General features: G+C 45.2%; 1 protein-coding gene across 1 annotated transcript; it reads right to left on the bottom strand.

Moving 5' to 3' along the window:
- Positions 1–1,514: 1,514 nt before the first annotated feature.
- LOC131185320 (acyl-coenzyme A synthetase ACSM4, mitochondrial-like) lies at positions 1,515–22,178 on the bottom strand. The gene is made up of 14 exons (XM_058157759.1): positions 22,101–22,178; positions 20,537–20,758; positions 17,633–17,843; positions 16,519–16,729; positions 14,860–15,003; positions 13,983–14,139; positions 12,227–12,306; positions 11,149–11,272; positions 9,338–9,418; positions 7,977–8,078; positions 6,004–6,131; positions 4,683–4,782; positions 2,841–2,960; positions 1,515–1,601 (listed from the first exon to the last, which is right to left on the bottom strand). The coding sequence occupies exons 1-14, from the start codon at positions 22,176–22,178 to the stop codon at positions 1,515–1,517; spliced, it is 1,845 nt and encodes a 614-aa protein (XP_058013742.1).
- Between the last annotated feature and the right edge of the window lie 891 nt (positions 22,179–23,069).

Raw genomic sequence — 23,069 nt, 5'->3', positions numbered from 1 at the left:
AAACAACCAAGCTCAGATAGCACCAAGGCCCCATTCATTTCCAACCTGCGCTACAAATATTCTTATCAGAGCGTATGTGGACCAGTGATGGAATTCAAATTTTTTTTACTACCAGTTCTGTGGGCATGGCTTGATGGACGTGGCAGGGGAAGATATTGCAAAATCTTCATTCCCACCCCACTCCAGGGGAAGGATACTGCAAAATCCCCATTCCCATTGCACGCCAGAGTAAGGATACTGCAAAATCCCCATTCCCACCCCACTCCAGGGGAAGGATACTGCAAGATCCCCATTCCCATTGCACGCCAGAGTAAGGATACTGCAAAATCTCCATTCCTACCCCACTCCAGGGGAAGAATACTGCAAAATTTCCATTCCTACCCCACTCCTGGGGGAAGGATATTGCAAAATCCCCATTCACTCCCCACTTCAGGGGAAGGATACTGCTAGATCTCCATTTCCTCCCCACTCCAGGGGAGGGATACTACAAAATCCCCATTCCCACCCCACTCCAGGGAAGGATACTGCAAAATCCCCATTTCCATTGCACTCCAGAGTAAGGGTACTGCAAAATCTCCATTCCCACCCCACTCTAGGGGAAGAATACTGCAAAATCTCCATTCCTACCCCACTCTGGGGCCAGCCAGAGGTGGTATTTGCCGGTTTTCCGAACTGCTCAAAATTTCCACAACCGATTCTCCAGAACCTGCTGGATTTCACCATATGGACACATAACAGTATTAATGTGTCACAGCAAAAGTTGGGCCTGGGTTTTTTTTTTTCTGATCAGATTAGGGGATCTTTCTAGGAAGGGATTGGGGATTTAGTGTTGCTGTTATCGAGATCAAGTCAGTTCACATCCTTTGGTAGATCAAGAGAAGGAAAACGGGTCTTCTAAATTTCACAGGTTGATTTGTGGTGGGTTGGTGTGGAGCAGGATGGGTTCTACTTACCTTCACTACCGGTTCGCAACGGGACCATGTGCGCACACTCGTGTACTTCTGCGCACGCTTGTGCATTTCTGCGCATGCGCAGAATCTTCCTGATGATGTCTGGGTCGGTGGGCGGAGCCTCCCACCGGTTTTACTACCGGTTCTTGAGAACCGGTCTGAACCGGAGGCAACCCATTACTGGCGTGGTGTTGAGGACTACAAAAGAAAGGGATTTGGGCCTAATATGGGCTGGATTGCCCACCTTTTTCTAGGTAGTAAGTTGCCTGGTCCATATGTGTATTTATTTACTAAATATTTATTTACTTCTATCCTGCCTTTATTGTTGGTACAAATAAGTCAAGGTGGTGAAGATATCCCCCACAACGTCCTCGAGGGAGTGACCCAAAGTCACCCAGCTGCTTTGAATGCCTAAGACGGGACTAGAACTTCCCCTCTCCTGTCGATTGGCCCCAAGTCATCCAGCTGATCGCCTATCTCACCGGTGACTCTGGCAACGTTACAAAACTGAAACAACAGAAAGAAAACTTCCCCAAAGTCCATTATTAGCTCTGAAGTCCATTATTAGGCTTTTTCCCATTCTTTTTTTCTCAGCAACCTCTTTTGGATTTTTCCAGAAATGGTCTTGGGTAGGTCTTGAACAAACTCGATCTAAGAAAAACAGAATGAAATTTTATTTTTATTTTTTTTTAAAAAAAAAAGAGAGGAAAAAATGTCAGTCCTTCAAGGTTGCCTAAACAAGAAAACTAGGAATTCTAGCTGCTTAAGGCTGCGTTAACAAAACCTTGCAAGTCGGAAAGTACCTGTCTCCTCCTTCGCCTTTACAGTCTAAGAAGCTGGGAATGGTCCCTTCTGAAATGCTTGCACTGCATATATTATTTTTTTTACCTTTATGCTATGTATAAAAAAAACTATTGTGTGTTGCATTTATGAAATCAATGAACTGCTACAGAGAAAACAAATTTTTATTTCTGCAGGCAACAAAAACATTTTGAACTCCGAAAAAAAAGATGAGTTGAAAACCTCAATAAATCACATGCTGGTTGCTATTGCACACTGGCGGTTGTGACTGTTGTGTCTCTCCCAATCTCACCACAGCCGGGGTCTGCTTATCTGCTTCCGAACGCTGAAGAATATCCTAGCATGCCTCCCGGCCCCAGCCCTGGCTCCATGCGCAGACAGGCTGAGGAGGGGGCATCTCCCGGCCCCAGCCCTGGCTCCATGCCCAGACAGGCTGAAGAAGAGCAAGTATCTCCAGCCCCCAGCTCTGGCTCCATGCCCAGGCAAACGGAGCAACTAGACCCCTCCCCCTCCTCCACAGCATGTGAGCCTGAGGAAGGTCAATTACCAACAGCTGCCGATTGGAGTGACCCTCGCTTCAGAAGACTTGATAGACGGAGGCAACAGAAGGAAGGGAGGGGCAGGCCTGGATAAGTGCTGAGTCATGGAGCCACACCCCATGGCCTATATAAAGGATCTGCTTTCTGGCAGTCTCTGAGTTAGGCAAAGTCTAAACATATCTTGCTGAAGTCACTTTCTGGTCTCCTGCCTGCTTTGAGGACTTTGCTAGAACTTTGGCAGAGCTGCAGAGGCACATCTGATTCAGATTTCCCTGACCCGGCCATCAGCGGAGGAGTGGGACATGACAGTGACGCATATTTTGAGTGACAGGGAGTTGCAGCAGAGAGATGAAAGAGCCACATGTGGCTCCAGAGCCACCAGTTGCAGACTCCTGATCTAAAGCATCTGTCTATTTTTTCATCAACAGAAACAGCCCACAACTCAGGCTGTAGTCATGTGATGACCCTTGGAGATGGTGTCACTTCAGCAACCTTCAAGGTCCTACCAATGGTTCAAGCCAAACAACTTCCTGTTGTGCAAAGGACTCACCTTTCTGGGGTACTTATATGGAGCTGTAATTTTCTTCACGTGTCCTTGCAGCTCCACACTTAATTTCTCTCTGTCTTGCAATTGGTAGGCAGGCATTAGGATGATAAACGCTTTTACCACCTACAGCCATGCATAAAAGAAGATGAATTAGCAATGGCTTTCGAGATTTGTGCAAAGGTAGTTTTCTGGGTACTATAGGATTAATGTTTAAGAATTAATAATAAATTAATAATAATGTTAGTGATTAAAAAATGATAATACCAATAGTGATAGATATCTTGGGTGCAATCCCAAAACAACCAGGCCATTTCTCGAACATTGTCGGCATTGACATAATCAATCAATTACAAAAGGCAGCTTTACTCGAAACAGCTTACATCCTGCGATGATGCCTCTCACATCATCAAGCATCAACATCTGCTTATCTCAAATTTTTAGGAAGGACACAATAGATGCCACAATAGATGGATCAAAATGCCAAATCCAAGACATCTGATTGACTGTATGACTAAGAAACTGGATTTCAGGACCCTGGAGAGCTCCCCATAGAACTCCATAGACTAAAATAGCCCTGAAGAAGAGAGCTGTTGCTTCAATAGATATCGTGCTCAGCATAAGCCTTGTGAGAGGTGATCTCTATCCATTTGTAATGTTGACTATGGAATAAAATAACCCATTCTGAACACTTTCCTTGACTGAGAAACTACAGAAGCCAAGGAAGACTGGTCACTAAATCTGAAATCTTGGGTTGTGGGAGACTATGGCCTCAGAAGAATAGAATAGAATAGAATAGAATAGAATAGAATAGAATAGAATAGAATAGAATAGAATAGTTGGAAGGAACTTTGGAGGTCTTCTAGTCCAACCCCCTGCTTAGGCAGGAAACCCTACACCACTTCAGACAAATGGTTATCCAACCTCTTCTTAAAAACTTCCAGTGTTGGAGCATTCACAACTTCTGGAGGCAAGCAGTTCCGCTGGTTAATTGTTCTAACTCTCAGGAAATTTCTCCTTAGTTCTAAGTTGCTTCTCTCCTTGATGAGTTTCCACCCATTGCTTCTTGTTCTACCCTCAGGTGCTTTGGAGAATAGTTTGACTCCCTCTTCTTTGTGGCATCCCCTGAGATATTGGAACACTGCTATCATGTCTCCCCTAGTCCTTCTTTTCATTAAACTAGACATACCCAGTTTGTGCAACCGTTCTTCATATGTTTTAGCCTCCAGTCCCCTAATTATCTTTGTTGCTCTTCTCTGCACTTTTTATAGACTCTCAACATCTTTTTTACATCGTGGTGACCAAAACTGAATGCACTATTCTAAGTGTGGCCTTATCAGGGCATTATAAAGTGATATTAACACTTCATGTGATCTTGATTCTATCCCTCTGTTTATGCAGCCCAGAACTGTGTTGGCTTCTTTTGGCAGCTGCTGGCTCATATTTAAATGGTTGTCCACTAGGATTCCAAGATCCCTCTCACAGTTACTACTATTGACTAAGGTACCACATATACTGTATCTGTGCATTTTGTTTTTCTTGCTTAAATGTAGAACCTTGCTTTTTTTCACCATTGAATTTCATTTTGTTAGATAGCAGCCAATGTTCAAGTCTGTCAAGATCTTTCTGTATCTTAAGCCTATCTTCTGGAGTGTTGGCTATTCCTGCCAGCTTGATGTCACCTGTACATTTGATGAGTTCCCCATCTATCCCCATCTATGAGAAGGCACATGAGAAGGGATTGATGAGGGATTCTCAGCAATTTGGTGACCTGGAGTGATTATGTTCTACACCCTGGCTGGGTTCTTGACCCAGGGGACATAACACACAGCATTATGGACACTTTACCTCTCCTCTGATGGGATCTGGGCTGCTAACAACAGCGGCTTCAGCTACGGCCGGATGCTTCATCAAAGCGTTCTCCACTTCAAATGGGCCAATGCGATATCTAAACAAGAGAATACCATAAATCAAGGGAGACTGTAGGTTGAAGCCCAAAAGCTCCAGTCTGATCTCTGAAGAGTCGCTGCCCATCATTGGCTACCCAGATGTTGATAGGCCAAAGGCTAATGGATACTGGGAGCTACCATGTAGAATTAAAATACTTCATTGCTTTCCAAATTTAACAGGAAGCATTTGATTTTGGCAAGTTTATTGTGCTTGATGCGTTTATCTAGAACTTGTTTGTATACTTCAGTTGAAGGAGCCAATGTACCTCTGAGCGTGCACAAAAAGTAACACATGGACATTGGAAGGTCACTTAATGGAAAGAGCCAATCTCAGCACACACCTTGGAGACCTCAAATTTTCGCTTCCTCGGTGGAAATGTTTTGATAGTGCTGAGGGAATTGTTGACCTCATTTCCATGAGTTTTGATTTTATTCATGTTGATGGGATCTTCCTCTCTCTCCCTCTCCCTCCCTCTCTCTTTCTCCCTCTCTTTTTCTTTTCTTTTTCTTTTTTTTTGTTTTTCTTGTTGGGTTGGTTCGGTTCTGCAACCCAACAAGAAAAACACAGACTTCAGAGGATAATTAGAACTGCAGAAAAAATAATTGCTACCAACCTGCCTTCCATTGAGGACCTGTATACTGCACGAATCAAGAAGAGGGCCGTGAAAATATTTGCAGATCCCTCGCATCCTGGACATAAACTGTTTCAACTCCTACCCTCAAAACGTCGCTATAGAGCACTGCACACCAGAACAACTAGACACAAGAACAGTTTTTTCCCTAAGGCCATCACTCTGCTAAACAAATAATTCCATCAACACTGTCAAACTATTTACTGAATCTGCACTACTATTAATCTTCTCATAGTTCCCATCACCAATCTCAATTGTGTTGTAAATGTTGTACCTTGATGAACGTATCTTTTCTTTTATGTACACTGAGAGCATATGCACCAAGACAAATTCCTTGTGTGTCCAATCACACTTGGCCAATAAAAAAATTCTATTCTATTCTATTCTATTCTATTTTATTCTATTCTATTCTCTCTGTCTCTCTCTCTCTGGTATGTGTGTGTGTGTGTGTGTGTGTTTGGGGGTGGTAGTCTATCATTGTGGTACAGGATTGAGTATCTGGCCTACGAAGGCATCTAGATTTTGCACTGCCATTGTTGGTGTTAAGCATCTCAGATATCTTGCAAAGCATTAGCAAACAAAGTCTACCCAGAAGACAGGATGATATCGTCCGCTCTTGCAATGAACTGGAGGTACCCGTCTTCATCCATGAGTCCTCGGTCTCCAGTGATGTAGTAGTCCCCACGTTCAGTAGCGGCCGTTTTTTCCGGATCATTCTAAGGGCAAAGAAGCAGACAAGCCACACCTCACATTCCTGGCTGGGTGGCTGCGACGTCGTTGATGGGTATGGCCACACTTGTGAATGTGATCCATCACTGGACTATCATAGGGTGGAAGCCCCATAGGCTCTGCATGGGCCCGTAGTAGCCGCATCATTCAGCTTGTTGAAACCAATGGTGAAATCCAATTTTTTTTACTACCGGTTCTGTGGGCGTGGCAGGGGAAGGATACTGCAAAATCTCCATTCCCCCCCCACTCCTGGGGGAAGGATACTGCAAAATCCCCATTCCCTCCCCACTCCTGGGGGAAGGATACTGCAAAATCTCCATTCCCACCCTACTCCAGGGGAAGGATACTGCAAAATCCCATTCCTCCCACTCCTGGGGAAGGATACTGCAAAATCCCATTCCTCCCCACTCCAGGGGAAGGATACTGCAAAATCCCCATTCCCACCCCACTCCAGGGGAAGGATACTGCAAAATCCCCATTCCCTCCCCACTCCTGGGGGAAGGATACTGCAAAATCCCCATTCCCTCCCCACTCCTGGGGGAAGGATACTGCAAAATCCCCATTCCCACCCCACTCCAGGGGAAGGATACTGCAAAATCCCCATTCCCTCCCCACTCCTGGGGGAAGGATACTGCAAAATCCCCATTCCCTCCCCGCTCCAGGGGAAGGATACTGCAAAATCCCCATTCCCTCCCCACTCCTGGGGGAAGGATACTGCAAAATCTCCATTCCCTCCCCACTCCTGGGGGAAGGATACTGCAAAATCCCCATTCCCACCCCACTCCAGGGGAAGGATACTGCAAAATCTCCATTCCCTCCCCACTCCTGGGGGAAGGATACTGCAAAATCCCCATTCCCTCCCCACTCCTGGGGGAAGGATACTGCAAAATCTCCATTCCCACCCTACTCCAGGGGAAGGATACTGCAAAATCCCCATTCCCTCCCCACTCCTGGGGGAAGGATACTGCAAAATCCCCATTCCCTCCCCGCTCCAGGGGAAGGATACTGCAAAATCCCCATTCCCTCCCCACTCCTGGGGGAAGGATACTGCAAAATCTCCATTCCCTCCCCACTCCTGGGGGAAGGATACTGCAAAATCCCCATTCCCTCCCCACTCCTGGGGGAAGGATACTGCAAAATCCCCATTCCCACCCCACTCCAGGGGAAGGATACTGCAAAATCCCCATTCCCACCCCACTCCAGGGGAAGGATACTGCAGAATCCCCATTCCCACCCCACTCCAGGGGAAGGATACTGCAAAATCCCCATTCCCACCCCACTCCAGGGGAAGGATACTGCAAAATCCCCATTCCCTCCCCACTCCAGGGGGAAGGATATTGCAAAATATCCATTCCCACTCCACTCTGGGGCCAGCCAAATTTCCGCTACTGGTTCTCCGAACTACTCAAAATTTCTGCTACTGGTTCTCCAGAATCTGTCAGAACCTGCTGGATTTCACCCCTGGTTGAAACCCACAGGATCACAAAGTAGAACGTCCTCAACCCTCTCTGTTCGATACTCTTCCCCACCTCCCTGGTTATCCAATCAGATCTCCTTATGTTCACTACCACCATGATATCACTGATTCGCCCAAAGTGGACTGGCGTGGGGTGGTTTTGGAACCAACAATTGTCGCCTTTGTTGTAGCTTTCCAACTTCCAGGTTGGGAACCGAGAAGGACTGATGCTTCGTTTGAAGCTTCATCCTTGGTTCATTTCTGTAGCTTCTCCACGATCATTATTAGGGCTGAGGGACAACGGCTGGGAGGTGTCTCCCCTAACCTCTTTTACTTTTCGATATTTGCTCGGTTGTTGGAGGGGGTTCTTCCTTACCACATAACCACTGAAAAGACCCACAGGCTTTTGCGGCTTGATCTTCACGGCGATGTCTCCTTCTTCTCCAGGAGGAAGACGGTTGTTATTTTCATCAATGATCTAGAAAGAAATGGTCATTCAAGATTCCCTTTTGATTTCTTTTTTTTTTTTTGGGATAGGACCAGGGGTCGGCTTCAAAAATTTTAGCAAGGGGTTTTGTGCCTGGTTGCTGGGTGGGCGTGGCCATGGTGCGCGTGGCCTAGTCAGCCTCCTGCCCCATGGCAGCAGGGGGCATTTTTGCCCTCCATGGGCTCTGGAAGCTTTCCTTGAGCCTCCGGGAGGGTGAAAACAGCCTCCCCAGGCTCTGGAGGCTCTTCCCAAACTTCTGGTAGGCCCATTTTTCACCCTCCCTGAGCCTCCATGCGCACCCTGCAGTTACTTGCATCCAAAATGGGCTGCGTGGGGACTCCTAGGTGGGATGGGGTGGGTGGGGAGGAGCCAGCCAGGAGTGGGATTTGGGGGTTCTCCAAACTGCACAAAATCTTAGCTAGAGGTTCTCCCGAACCCCTGTGAACCCCCACCAGCCAACCTCTGGACAGGACCTCCTTGGCTAGCAGATTCATTGTAACGTAATATTCTCATGGTATTAGGCTATGCTATGCCAAGGAATTTCCCCACCTTACAATTCAGGTAGTCCTCGACTTATGACCACAATCGAGCCCCCAATTTCTGCTGTGAAGTGAGCAATTTGGTTGGTGAGTTTTGCCCCATTTTGCAACCTTTCTTGCCACCGTTGTTAAGCGAATCACCTGCAGCGGTTAACTTAATAACATGGTTGTTAAGTGAATCTGCCTTTCCCCATTCTAAATTGCTTGGCAGAAGGTCGCAAAGCAAGGATGGCATGACCCTGGGATCCAGCAAGCGTCATAAATGTGAATCAATTGTCAGGCATCTGAATTTTGATCACGTGAGCACAGAGATGCTGCAATGGTTGTTAAGCGTGAAAAACGGTCATAAGCCCCTTTTTTCAGGGCCACTATAACCATGAAAGGTCATTAAACGAATTGTTTTAAGTTGAAGACTACTTTTATTGATGATGATCATCATCTTCATTTAACGACCACATAATCCCTTGCGGGGTAGAGTCTGGGCAACTGAATGGAGTTAGCAGAGTGTTTGAATGGCCGGATGCCCTTCCCTGTTGCCAATGCGGAGTTTTGTTCAGCAGATATATTCTCAGTGTGCCCGGAGAGAGAAATATCAGCTTCTACCTAGGATCGAACTCGCAGCCTCCTGATTGTGAGGTGATAGTTCCACCTCTAGGCCACTGCACTACTCCACTACTTGCATTGATGAAATCCATGACAAAACGGATTTACCTGGAGATCAACGCCAGAAAGAGGTTTTCCAATGAATCCAGGTTTAATTTTCATCCCTTTCCCGGTGCCGCATAGCATGGACTGTGAGGACAAATTATAGGAGTGCAATTAAGTTATACTTATTATCCAAATTTTAATCATGGGACTCTGGGGAGCCTGCAATCGTTGTAAGGGTGAGGACCGGCTGAAAATCTCATTTTTTCCAGGGCTGTTGCAACTTTAAATGGTCGCTAAACATATGGTTGTAACTCAAGGACTTCCTATAGTGGATGGATGTGAATTTTATCAGGGCCTCATCGTTGTTTATTGTTTTAACTAATTTTTTTTGCACTATTTATTTTGCTTGGCACCCAGAGTTTCTTCTGCTTAATAAACAAGTACATGTGGGTCAAAATACCTGGTTTTTAACCAAGTTATTTTAAGATTTATGCATGGCTGTGTTGATAGAAAGTATTGGGGATGGTCATCCAATATATTTGGATAGCACAACATCGGGGAAAACAGGTGTGCGTTCCAGTTACATCAGTGATGGGTTGCTCCTGGTTCTGTCCAGTTCTTTCGAACCGGTAGTAAAAGCGGCAAGAGGCTCTGCCCACCCGCCTGGACATCCTAATTTACTGATAGTAAAGCTAAGTAAAAACCCCTGAGTTACATCCTGTGGATTTGGAGGTCCCATTGCTACAAAGCGACTAGATTTCAAGAACTTTATAAAGTAGTTTAGACTAAGTACCAAGGACTGGTCCGTAGCTACTTTGGGAACTCCATGGTCTGGTGTGGAGTTGAAGCTAGATGTATCTAGTCTCATTCCAACACTTACTGACATTACTACTCTACTGCTGGCTGGCTGGCTGGCGTGAGTGGTTGGACCACTGGGCAAGAGGTTAGCAAGCCCACGTTTGAGACCCGACAGCTGCCTCGGGTGGGGTTGAGCTCCCGTCCTTCACTCCAGCTCCTGCCGGGGATATAAAAGAAGCCTTCAACTGGGCATCCCCTGGGTGACAGTGATGTCACCGGCTAATCCTTCCAACCCAGAAGGACTTTGGTGCTTCTGACATGCGTGCATTGACCCCATCGCATTCTGGCTTTGTGGACTGAAGTCTGAGGAAATCTGTGTTCTGATCTAGGCTTCACAAAAGCACGAAGCAGGCTTCTTGTCCCGACAAAACCCCTTTTTATTAAGCTAATGTGAATTCCTCTCATTCACATCCGGCAAACAGTCTTTCAAGGGGAAAATTTACAACCACAGACCGTATCAGGCTTGGAGAGCTGCCAGGCCGATATCTTCCAAACGCAATGCTGTACAATGAAATACTTGGGAAGGAGTCTCTGAGAGACACGAACAGATTTTCACCCTCACGAAATGAAGTAATTGTCTCCTGCAAACTCCCCTCCCCTTTCGCTCCTCTTTGTTTCCTATGGGAGGGGCCATTCACCGTCCACCTGTGCCTTTACTCCTGAGTTGGCCCTTGTTCCTTAATCGTTCCCTTCTCCTGGCAGCTCTGCGCATGCGCACATTGTGAACAGGCTCCAGCTGTTCTTCTGCCCCACTGATGTCCGACTCCGAAGGCAGTTGACAACTGTCAGACGGCCCTGGCCCCATCTCTGCCTCCAACGCAGAGCCCCCAACAGAGCCTTCCCCAGACTCCAGGACTGGCCCATGTTCCTCCCCAACCTCCTCATTGTCCGACTCTCCCGCCAGCTCCACTGGCCGCTGGTGGGCCACAACAGTCTGGAAAAGTTCCAAGAGTTTGTGTTGCGCACCTTTTCACCCTACACATTTATATTAAAGACACAACTGGTTGCAAACTTACAGTTTCTGTCTGCCCGTAGCCTTCATAGATATCAAACCCAGTTTCTGCTTTCCACTCTTTGAGCACTTCTAGATTACTTGGTTCTCCACCACCCAAGCAGGTCTGCAGACTCTTGAACTTATACCTGAACGAAGAGAAGGAGAAAGCAATATTCTTCGGAGAAGGGATCTTCAAGTAGATCAATGAAGTCCAAAATATGAAGAATGGATCACTTGGATTGATTACAGATCGATCTCGACTTACAACAGTTCATTTAGTGATAGTTGGAAATTACAAGGGCACCAAAAAAAGAGACTTATGACCATTTTTCACACGTACGACTGTAAGCAGCACGTGATCAAAATTTAGACGCTTGGCAATGGACTCATATTTATGATGGGTTGCAGTGTCCCGGAGTCCCTTTTAATGAATCTTCTGACCAGCAAAATCAATCGGGAAGCCAGGTTCACTTCACAGCTGTGTTACTAATTTAACAATGGCAGTGATTTGCTTAACTAATGTGCCAAGGAAGATTGTAAAATGGGGCAAAATTCACTTAACAAATGTCTCACTTAGCAACAGAAATGTTGGGCTCAATTGTGATCACAAGTCTACCCTTACATCAGGGGTGAAATCCAGCAGGTTCTGACAAGTTCTGGAGAACCGGTAGCAGAAATTTTGAGTAGTTCGAACAACTGGTAGTGGAAATTTTGAGTAGTTTGGAGAACTGGCAAATACCACCTCTGGCTGGCCCCAGAATGGGGTGGGAATGGAGATTTTTGCAGTATCCTTCCCCTGGAGTGCGGTGGGAATGGAGATTTTGCAGTATCCTTCCCCTGGATTGGGGAGGGAATGGGGATTTGGCAGTATCCTTCCCTTGGAGTGCGGTGGGAATGGAGATTTTGCAATATCCTTCAGATCATATCCTTCAGAACATAAAGGAGCCATTGTTCCCCATCTCCGACATAGGTAGATCTTCTCTGGGAGAACTATTTGTCCCTCATCCCGGTCCTTCACATCTTCCAAAAGTGATACAAAATTACACAAAAGCTAAAGCACCCCAAAATTGGGGGGGTCTTCTTATGCAAATGAGTTGTACCTTCTAACATCGTGTTGGAGCAGCATCCGAAATATGGTTGGTGTGCCACAGAAGGTTGTCACCGGATACTTGGCAAGAGACTGAGTAAAAGGGAGGGAGCCATTTTAATACCATTGAGTGAGGTTTTGGCAGTTGGCATAGAGAAATATAATTGAGTAATACATATACAAATAACCAAATCTTGTAGCGTTCCCCTATAACTCTCATTTAGATGCTAGTGCACAGTTTGCTTGTTTATAAAATCTATAGGCCTTAAAATCTTACCTCAAGGTAATTCTGGTGGCTTACAATCACAAAAGATAAAACCTATATCAATTACAAACACAGATAAATTAATAGCTTTGGGACCACTATGACCTGGATAAAGATAAAAAGAACTGCTCTATATTAGAATAGAATGACAGAGTCGGGAGGGACCTTGGAGGTCTTCCAGTCCAACCCCCAATTCAGACAAATGGTTATCCAACCTCTTCTTAAAAACTTCCAGCGTTGGAGCATTCACAACTTCTGGAGGCAAGTTGTTCCACGGATTAATTGTTCTAACTGTCAGGAAATTTCTCCTTAGTTCTCTCCTTGATTAGTTTCTATCTGTTGCTTCTTGTCCTGCCCTCAGAGGCTTTGGAGAATAGCTTGACTCCTCTTCTTTGGGGCAGACCCTGAGATATTGGAAGACTGCTATCATCTCTCCCCTAGTCCTTCTTTTCACTAAACTAGACATACCCAGTTCCTCCAACTGTTCTTTATATGTTTTAGCCTCCAGTCCCCTAATCCTCTTTGTTGCTCTTCTCTGCACTCTTTCTAGAGTCTCCACATCTTTTTGACATCGTGGAAACCAAAACTGAATGCAGTATTCCATGCAGTGTGGAATAAAGTGGTATTAGACAAATTCCTTGTGTGTCCAATCACACTTGGCCAATAAAATTCTATTCTATTCTATTCTATTCTATTCTATTCTATTAACACTTCACGTGATCTTGAATCTATCCCTCTGTTATGCAGCCCAGAACTGTGTTGGCTTTTTGGGCAGCTGCCCCACACTGCTGGCTCATATTTAAATGGTTGTCTACTAAGACTCCATGATCCCTCGCACATGATTGAGACTCTCCATGAACAGAGGGGGTCTGGACAGAATGGATACTGATTTTCATGCTTTCTCAAGTTTGAATTGTAGTGAAGAAATCAGTAAATTTTTTCAGACAATTTGGGGTGGGTGGGTAATCAGACATGAGCAAATAGCACTTAGACTTATATACTGCTTCACAATGCCTTACAGCTGTCTCTAAGCGGTTTACAGAGTTAGCATATTTTCCCCAACAATCTGGGTTCTCATTTTACCGACCTCGGAAGGATAAAAGGCTGAGTCAACCTTGAGCTAGTCAGGATCGAACTGCTGGCAGTCGGCAGAGTTAGCCTGTAATACTGCATTCTAACCACTGTGCACCATGGATGGATGGAAGAAGGGAGGGAAGACGGAAAGGAAGAAAGGAAGGAAGGAAGGAAGGAAGGAAGGAAGGAAGGAAGGAAGGAAGGAAGGAAGGAAGGAGAAAAGGAAGAGCAATAGCACTTAGACTTATATACTGCTTCACAGTGCTTTATAGCCCTCTCTAAGCGGTTTAGAGTCAGCCTATTTGCCCCTACAATCTGGGTCCTCATTTTACCCACCTCGGCTGAGTCAACCTTGAAACTATATGCACCTTTGGGGAGAATCATTATCTATCTGTATGGGACTTTTCAAATAAGGCACCTGAGTTCTTACCTCCAAAACTACTTTGGGATCAAACTGGAGCAAACCATGTTGAAATATACACGATCCATGGCTCCAAGTAGAGTAGAAAGATCCTATGGCAAATTTTACCCAGCCAGGATCAGAAAGACCCCACACAATGTCCGAAGAAGTCAGACCCATCCATTCTCTGTTAATAATAATAATAAAAAGCCAATAGATATTTTGTGAACCACATTCAGACTCAAATTATAGAGTGGTATGGCGGCTTAGAGGTGGAGCTCTAGCCTCACAATCAGGAGGCTGTGAGTTCGATCCTAGGTAGAGGCAGATGTTTCTCTCTCTGGATACAATGAGAATATATCTGCTGAACAAAACTCCGCATTGGCAACAGGGAAGGGCATCCAGCCATTCAAACACTCTGCTAGCTCCATTCAGTTGCCCAGACTCTACCCCGCAAGGGATTATGTGGTCGTTAAATGATGATGATGTAGGGGTCATCATTCTCAAAAGGGATCAGGCCAACAGAAGCCGCAAGATGAGTTTATTCAGAAATTGCTACACAGGTAGTCCTCGACTTAAGACCACAATTGAGCCCAGAATTTCTGTTGCTAAGCGAAACGTTTGTTAAGTGAATTTTGCCCCATTTTATAACCTTCCTTGCCCCAGTTGTGAAATAACTGTAAAATACCACCAGCCAGAGGTGGTATTTGCCGGTTCTTTGAACTACTCAAAATTTCCGCTACAGGTTCTCCAGAACCTGTCAGAACTGGCTAGGTTTCACCCTTGCTTTGAACCCTTGCAACTCTGAACCAGCGAATGGGTTGTAAGTCAAGGACCACCTGCAATCAATCAATTAATCAATGAAGAAATACATAGAGATGGGTCAAGGGGAGACCCGTAGAACTACCTTCCAATACTGGCCAGCCCAAACCCCAAACTGCTCTGGGAATGCTGCACCATTTTGGGGTAGCCCATGGTCCCACTGGTGAAGTAGATGGTCATCGGATCGACACTCTTCGTCTGAACCGGTTGATGCCGGTCAGAGGCGGCTCTGCAAAACAGAAGCAGGGAAGCCCCAAAGGGCGTTTTTTCCAATAGGCAACTGGACTTTCTGTTTTTTTTCTTTGAAGACGTTTTGCTTCCCATCCAAGAAGCTTCTTCAGCTCTGACTGGATGATGGTGGGGAATGGAAGGGTTTATGTTTCTTGCAGAAAGCTGGTCATTTGCATCCTTTTTAGAGAGGCGTTGAGGCCACTTGGAAGGTTTATCTGCAGCAGTTCCAAGAAGGCTCCACACCCATTTGCACTAGGGTTGGGGCTGCTGGGGGTTCGCAGGAATTCGGGAGAACCTCTAGCTAAGATTCTGTGCAGTTCAGAGACCCTCCCCCCAAGTCCCACTCCTGGCTGGCCCTGCCCCACCCACCCCACTCCTCCCTTCCCCTCCCAGGAGTCCCCATATGGCCCATTTTGGATACAGGTAAGTGCAGGGCCGACATGGAGGATCGAGTAGGGCGAAAAACGGGCCTACTGGAAGTTCGGGAGAACCTCTGGATTCTGGGGAGGCTGTTTTTGCTCTCCTGGAGGCTCAAGGAACTCCTCCAGCGCCCGGGGTGGGGAGGGCAAAAATAACCCCCCCCCACACACACCGAGGTGCAGGAGGCTAACTAGGCCACACTCATCATGGCCACACCCACCAAGCAACTGGGCAGAGAACCCCTTACTAAATTTTAAGCCTACCCCTGATTTGCACTATTCGGGTGACCCCGAGGACACAGACAAACCACCAAGTGGCCTCAACAACTCTCCAAAAGAATGGGACAACCATGAGCTGGATGACTGAGAAGCTTCATAGATATTTAGAAGCAGGGAAGGTTAGCAGAGCCAAGCAACATATGGAGCTTAGGCTTAGCCCAATGTTGTGACTCCAGCCCCCGAACCTGGCCCCATGCCCGAAAGTGACTCTGAGAGTGAGGGGGAAGGGCCGGTAAGGCTTACCTCGGGAGCACCGATTCCTTTGGCTCGGCTCCAGGAGCCAGAACCAGACCAGTCAGAGGACGTAATGAGGCCGTCATCCCCTGATTCCTCCCTTCCCCAGGCTACGCCTTCAGACCCAGCTGATAATAATAATCAAGTTTGGCTTGACCCGCGCTTCAGAAGATTAGAGAGGCGGCCTCATCAAAAGGAAGGATATATAAGGAGCTTTGGGACTGCTCTCAATCCACGGGAAGCAAAGTTTAGCTGATCCGTTTCAAAAAGAGCTGAAAGTCTTGCTACGTGAGTCATTTGTTTGAACTTTGGCAGGCAGTTGCGATTTCTCTGCCAGGACTGATAAGAGCCGTGAATCCACTGGCTGAAGGCCAGCTCGTGGATCTGAAGTTGGGAAGGAGACAGAACACCCAAGAAATCTCTAAATTGGAGTAGAAATGGACATAGCCAGAACTACCTGTACACAATAAAGCTTGTGGGTTTAGATGCTATTTGACAGAAATGCCAGGATTTTCATCATCGATGGGTAATATTTATAGATGGTTTCGCAAAGGTCTTGAAGCAATAGGAAGGATACTCACTGGAGCAAATCATGGAAGCTCAGCCAACCTTCCCTTTTGCTGCTCTTGGAAACCAGGATCCGAGTTTTCAGCCAGCTGCATTCGGAGCCCACGGCATCTACTAACGGTGCGGTAGCCTCATTGGCAACAATACAGCTGACTTTGGATTGCTGGAGCCTGTATAATATGTCTGGAGCCGTCAAGAGGATTGTAGCTGGAATGAAGACAATGCCTGGCAAAGCAGAACAAAGGACTGTGAGAAAAAAAGGAAGAGAGAGAAAGAATAGAATAGAATAGAATAGAATATTAGAATAGAATATTAGAATAGAATATTAATAGACTAGAGTAGAGTAGAATATTAGAATAGAATAGAATATTAATAGAATAGAATATTAGAATAGAATATTAGAATAGAATAGAACAGAATAGAGTAGAATATTAGAATAGAATAGAATATTAGAATAGAATAGAATAGAATAGAATAGAATAGAGTAGAGTAGAATAGAATATTTGAATAGAATATTAATAGACTAGAGTAGAATATTAGAATAGAATAGAATATTAATAGAATAAAATATTAAAATAGAATATTAGAATAGAATAGAATAGAATAGAATATTAATAGACTAGAGTAGAGTAGAATATTAGAATAGAATAGAATAGAATAGAGTAGAGTAGAGTAGAGTAGAGTAGAGTAGAGTAGAGTAGAGTAGAGTAGAGTAGAGTAGAGTAGAATAGAATAGAGGGTTAGGATTTGGGTTGTTTTCTTTACCTAGTTTGATAATGAAACATCTACAAGAAAGCTACCAAGCTCAGAGAGCACCAAGGACCCCCCCCCCCGTTTCAACCCGAGCTACAAATATTTTGCAGTATCCTTCCCCCAGAAGTGGGGTGGGAATGGGGACTTTGCAGTATCCTTCCCCTGCCATGCCCACCAAGCCACACCGCACCACACCACACCTCACCACGCCCACCCAAGCCATGCCCACAGAGCTGGTAGTAAAAAAAAAATTGGATTTCACCACTGCTCTTATCTGACCATACCGTAGGCAGCCTCTCTTTGCCCCCTCTTCCAAGGTCTTTTCCACATGCCATTACAAGATCCCTTGATACATGGAGCACCCTTTGGACTGACCTGTTCGGATGCAAGCCAAACTGAGCAGCCACCACTCAGGAACCCTTGGAAGTATCATGAGGAGTTGATCTCCCTTGCACAGGTTACAGGCCTCTGAGAGCACATTGGCAGTTTTCCTAGATAAGTAGCTCAACTCCTCAAAGCTCCACTTCACTTCTTCATCATTCTCTCTAGCCCACCAGAGCGCTGGATTGGAAGGCCTCTTCCCTTCCTGGCAGACAATGTAGGAGAAATGATATTATGGACATCATAACATAACATAACATAACATAACGTAACGTAACGTAACGTAACGTAACGTAACGTAATGTAACGTAACGTAACGTAACGTAACATAATAACAGAGTTGGAAGGGACCTTGGAGGTCTTCTAGTCCAACCCCCTGCCGAGGCAGGAAACCCTACACCATTTCAGACAAATGGCTATCCAACATTTTCTTAAAAAATTCCAGTGTTGGAGCATTCACAACGTCTGCAGGCAAGTTGTTCCACTTATTGATTGTTCTAACTGTCAGGAAATTTCTCCTTAGTTCTAAGTTGCTTCTTTCCTTGATCAGTTTCCACCCATTGCTTCTTGTTCTACCCGCAGGTGCTTTGGAGAATAGTTTGACTCCCTCTTCTTTGTGGCAACCCCTGAGATATTGGAAGACTGCTATCATGTCTCCCCTAGTCCTTCTTTTCATTAAACTAGACATACCAAGTTCCTGCAACTGTTCTTCATATGTTTTAGCCTCCAGTCTCCTAATCATCTTTGTTGCTCTTCTCTGCACTCTTTCTAGAGTCTCCACATCTTTTTTACATCGTGGCGACCAAAACTGAATGCAATATTCCAAGTGTGGCCTTACCAAGGCATTATAAAGTGGTATTAACACTTCACATGATCTTGATTCCATCCTCAGAGATAGAACTGTCTCCCGGTCTTGAAACAGTAAATCGTACTGCATTTTTTTTTCTTTTAACAACCCTGTAATCCAGTGGTGGGTTGCTACCGGTTCTCCCTGGTTCAGGAGATCCGGTAGCAGAGATGTTGATGTGAGAGCGAACCGGTTCGCTCCGAACGTCTTCTGGGCTCTCCCAGCCGCCCCTGCGCTATTCCTTCCTTTATACCTCATTTTTAGCCCAGCTGAAAGGTGTGGCAGTGCGGATTGCCATGCCTCAGCTGTTCTGGAAGTCAATGCACTTGTGCAAAGTGTAAGTTTGGCATGCGTGCAAGTGAATCGATCACGTGTGCGCCAATCGCGTGCAAAGCACATGCGTGAAGCGAACCGGTGGTAACACCGATTGGAACGCACCACTGCTGTAATCCCTTTGGAGAATGGAGCTGAGCGTTTACTAGCCAGATGCCCTTCCTGACGCCTACACCGAGTTCACAGCAGATATCGTATCCTTGCGCCCTGATAGAGAAACATCAGTCACTGCCTAGAATTGAACACTCAACCTTCTGAGTGGAAGACGGGTATCTTCACTTCTAGGCCACTGCAGCGCTCAGTAAATTTTACTGGATTACTTGGGACCAATTGCAGAACGATATTGATAGGTAGGGGTAGTCTTTGACTTACAGCCATTTGTTTAGTGGCGGTTTGAAGTTACAACGGCCATGAACAAAGTGATTTACAACTGATCTTTGCAATGATGACCGTTGCAACATTCCCATGGTCACGTGATCAAAATTCAGGTGCTTCGCAACCAGCACATATTTACGATGGTCATGTGATCACCATTTGTGACCCACCCAGCTGGCTTTTGAGAAGCAGTCAAGGGGGGGGGTGGCAAATTCACTTACCAGATGCATAATTTACTTAACAACTTGCAGGGATTCACTTAACAACCAAGGCAAGGAAGGTTAGTAAAGTCGGGTCCACTTAACTTAACAACTGCCTTGCTTAGCAGTGGAAATTCTAATTATTTGCAAATGGTGATCACGTGACCCTGGGAATAGAATAGAATAGAATAGAATAGAATAGAATAGAATAGAATAGAATCCTTTATTGGCCAAGTATGATTGGACACACAAGGGATTTGTCTTTGGTACATAAGCTCTCAGTGTACATAAGGAGAATAAAATACATTCATCAAGAATAAAAAGATACAACACTTAGGTTACGAATAAGCTATCAAATCATAATAGGAAACAAATAAAAACAATATAAATTGAAAGATATAAGAACTGTGGTTATAGTCATAAGTGGGAAGATAGATACTAGTAAGGAAGAGAAGAAGAATAGTAATACAGACTTAGTAAATTATTTGACAGTCTTGTGGGAATTAGTTGTTAAGCAAGGGATGGCATGTGGGGAAAAAACTGTCCTTGTTCTAGTTGTTCTGGTGTATATAGTGTCGTTTTGAGGGTAGGAGTTGAAACAATTAATGTCCAGAATGTGAAGGGTCTGTAGATATTTTCACAGCCCTCTTTTTGACTCGTGCAGTAAACAGGTCCTCAATGGAAGGCAGGTTGGTAGCCATTGTTTTTTCTGCAGTTCTAATTATCCTCTGAAGTCTGTGTCTGTCTTGTTGGGTTGCGGAGCCAAACCAGACAAGTTATGGAGGTGCAGATGACAGACTCAATCATTCCTCGGTAGAACTGGATCAGCAGCTACCACTGTTATAAATACATGCTGGCTGCCGAGCATGCAAATCTTGATCATGTGACCATGGGGATGCTACAACGGTTGCAAGTACAAGAAACAGTTGTAAATCACTTTTTCAGTGCCATTGTAGTTCCAGGTGGTCACTAAATGAATGGTTGTAAGCCAAGGACTACCTGTATGACAATTAAATTAACAGCCTGAATTAACCACGATTAATTGTCAGAGTTGCCTGTAAAATTGAATTCTTTCTCTATATACTATCAGAGAGTTAAAAGGAAAGCTAATAGAAATTCTCAAGAACTTTAATGCAACCTTACCTTTTCTCTTTGGCTCCATTTATCAAGGACGTCGCTTGCAAAATTAAAATATTCTGGCACATCTTTGTCACGAGGCTCCGAATCTAAGTTAGCCAAAGATGTAAATGCACGAGTGGTTTGACTGTTGAATTTGCAAGGGAACGTAGGAAGACCGGCAGACTGGAAGCGAGGAAGTCTGGAGAGAAACTTCATAGCACCAACCGTGGGTAATATCTCGTCTAGCTAAAGTAAACAGGGAGTAAAATTGAGGGAGCGAATTGTCACGAAATAGGGACGCAGTGGCTCAGTAGCTAAGACGCTGAGCTTGTCGATCGAAAGGTCAGCAGTTCAGCGGTTTGAATCCCTAGTGACGTGTAATGGGGTGAGCTCCCGTTACTTGACCCAGCTTCTGCCAACCTAGCAATTCGAAAGCACATTAAAAAAAATGCAAGTAGTAGGGACCACCTTTGGTGGGAAGGGAACAATGTTCCGTGCGCCTTTGGCATTGAGTCATGCCGGCCACATGACCACGGAGACGTCTTCGGACAGTGCTGGCTCTTCAGCTTTGAAACGGAGATGAGCACCGCCCCCTAGAGTCAGGAACGATTAGCACGTATGTGAAAGGGGAACCTTTACCTAATTGTGATGAAGGTTGAACAAGGAAGCCAAGCAGCTTGCAGGCTCCATGCTGCCTAATGGGCGAGCAGAAATTTATTTTTATAACCTCAAGTCTTAGACTGTAATAGTAGGGATAGCCTTGATAGACCTTGGTAGATCTTGGTAGCCATGAAGATCTTGGAAAAGAGATTCAAATATTGAGATTTGCCTATATCTATAGTGATCAGAATCGTCCAATCATGGTATTCTCTGTGCTATTCTATGCAAGCAAAAAGATTTTGAAGACACAGGATAGGAAAAATATTGATACTTTTGGAAGTTAGGTGTTGGAGAATGCCACGGACAGCCAAGAAGATGTTGAAATGTGAGGTCCTCGGTGTTTATTACAAATTAACAGAGTTGGAAGGGACCTTGTAGGTCATCTAATCCAACCTCCCGCCCAGGGGTGAAATCTACTTACCTTCCCTACCGGTTCGGAAGTGCACACGCTGCGCGTGCCAACCCTCTGCGCACGCACAAACCCTTCTGCGCATGCGCAGAGGGTTAAAAAACATGTTACTTCCTGGTTAAAACCAGGAGGTAATGACGACCAGGTGGGTGGGCGGAGCCTCGAGCTGCCATCGCTGCCGGTTCTCCGAACCACCGGCTGTCATTGCTACCAGTTCGGCCGAACTGGGCCGAACCGGGAGCATTTCACTCCTGGATACCCTACACCATTTCTGACAGATGGCAGTCCAGTCTCTCCTTGAATGTCTCAAGTGTTTTCCGAGCTTGGTGGTTTTCTTGCAGACATGCCAAACAAACTGATCAGTAAACAGCCCAACCAAAGAAACTGCAATACCACTTCCACCAACACTGACCATGCACGCCATTAAAATATAAATTGAGAGCAAAGCCCATTCCTTAGCAGGGCAGATATCATCTAGCTTGAGTCCTAAAACATCTGCAAGAAAACCACCAAGCTCACAAGGGCACAAAGGACCTCTGTTCTCAAGCCTGTGTCACTAATAGTCTCCTTTAGATGGACAAATGGATCATCGAACATCGTTAACGCAGTGTTCTCACGGTTAAGAATCAAGAATTATTTGACGGCACATCAATTAATCCAAAAATTAATGTCAGAGGCCCTTCTTTAGAGAATATAATTTTTTTAAAAGTATAAGGTAAAGCTAAAGGTTCCCCTTGCACATACGTGCTAGTTGTTCCCGACTCTAGGGCGGCGGTGCTCATCTCTGTTTCGAAGCCGAAGAGCCAGCGCTATCCAAAGACGTCTCTGTGGTCATGTGGCCGGCATGACTCAACACCAAAGGCGCACGGAACGCTGTTCCCTTCCCACCAAAGGTGGTCCCTATTTTTTCTACATTTTTTACATGCTTTCGAACTGCTAGGTTGGCAGAAGCTGGGACAAGTCACGGGAGCTCACCCCGTTAGACAGCAGCACTAGGGTTTCGAACCGCTGAACTGCCGACCTTTCAATCGACAAGCTCAGCGTCCTAGCCCCTGAGCCACTGTGTCCTTTTTTAAAGTATAGGTTAACTTATATATCTGATTCATCAAAAACTATACATTAAATCTCAAAATACCTGGGGAATTTTTATCCATAAAACCCACAATTAATTTCTGTCCCATTTCTTTCATGGTGGCATTACTTCCTATTTTCTCATGCACCTAGATCAAATCCAAATTATTCTCTCAGATACTCATTTAAAAAACAAAAGACTTCTCAATCTGGAGTCTGCAAATGCTTTCAGGTGACAAAAATGTTTAAAATGGAATATATACCTTTGCTGATGATTTAAAGGCCTCCTCATTAGAACGCGAGTTCCCCAAAGGAAAGGCACATGAAAAAATTGGATGTTTTAATACTTAAGGGATAAATTATTGTTAAAGTTAATGCTTTACTTTGACTCAGAACATCGTCTTGTATATAGGGTAA

The sequence above is a fragment of the Ahaetulla prasina genome, chromosome 14 (assembly GCF_028640845.1).
Source record: "Ahaetulla prasina isolate Xishuangbanna chromosome 14, ASM2864084v1, whole genome shotgun sequence".
Lineage (NCBI taxonomy): Eukaryota > Metazoa > Chordata > Lepidosauria > Squamata > Colubridae > Ahaetulla > Ahaetulla prasina.
This window is presented reverse-complemented; position numbering and strand designations above follow the sequence as displayed.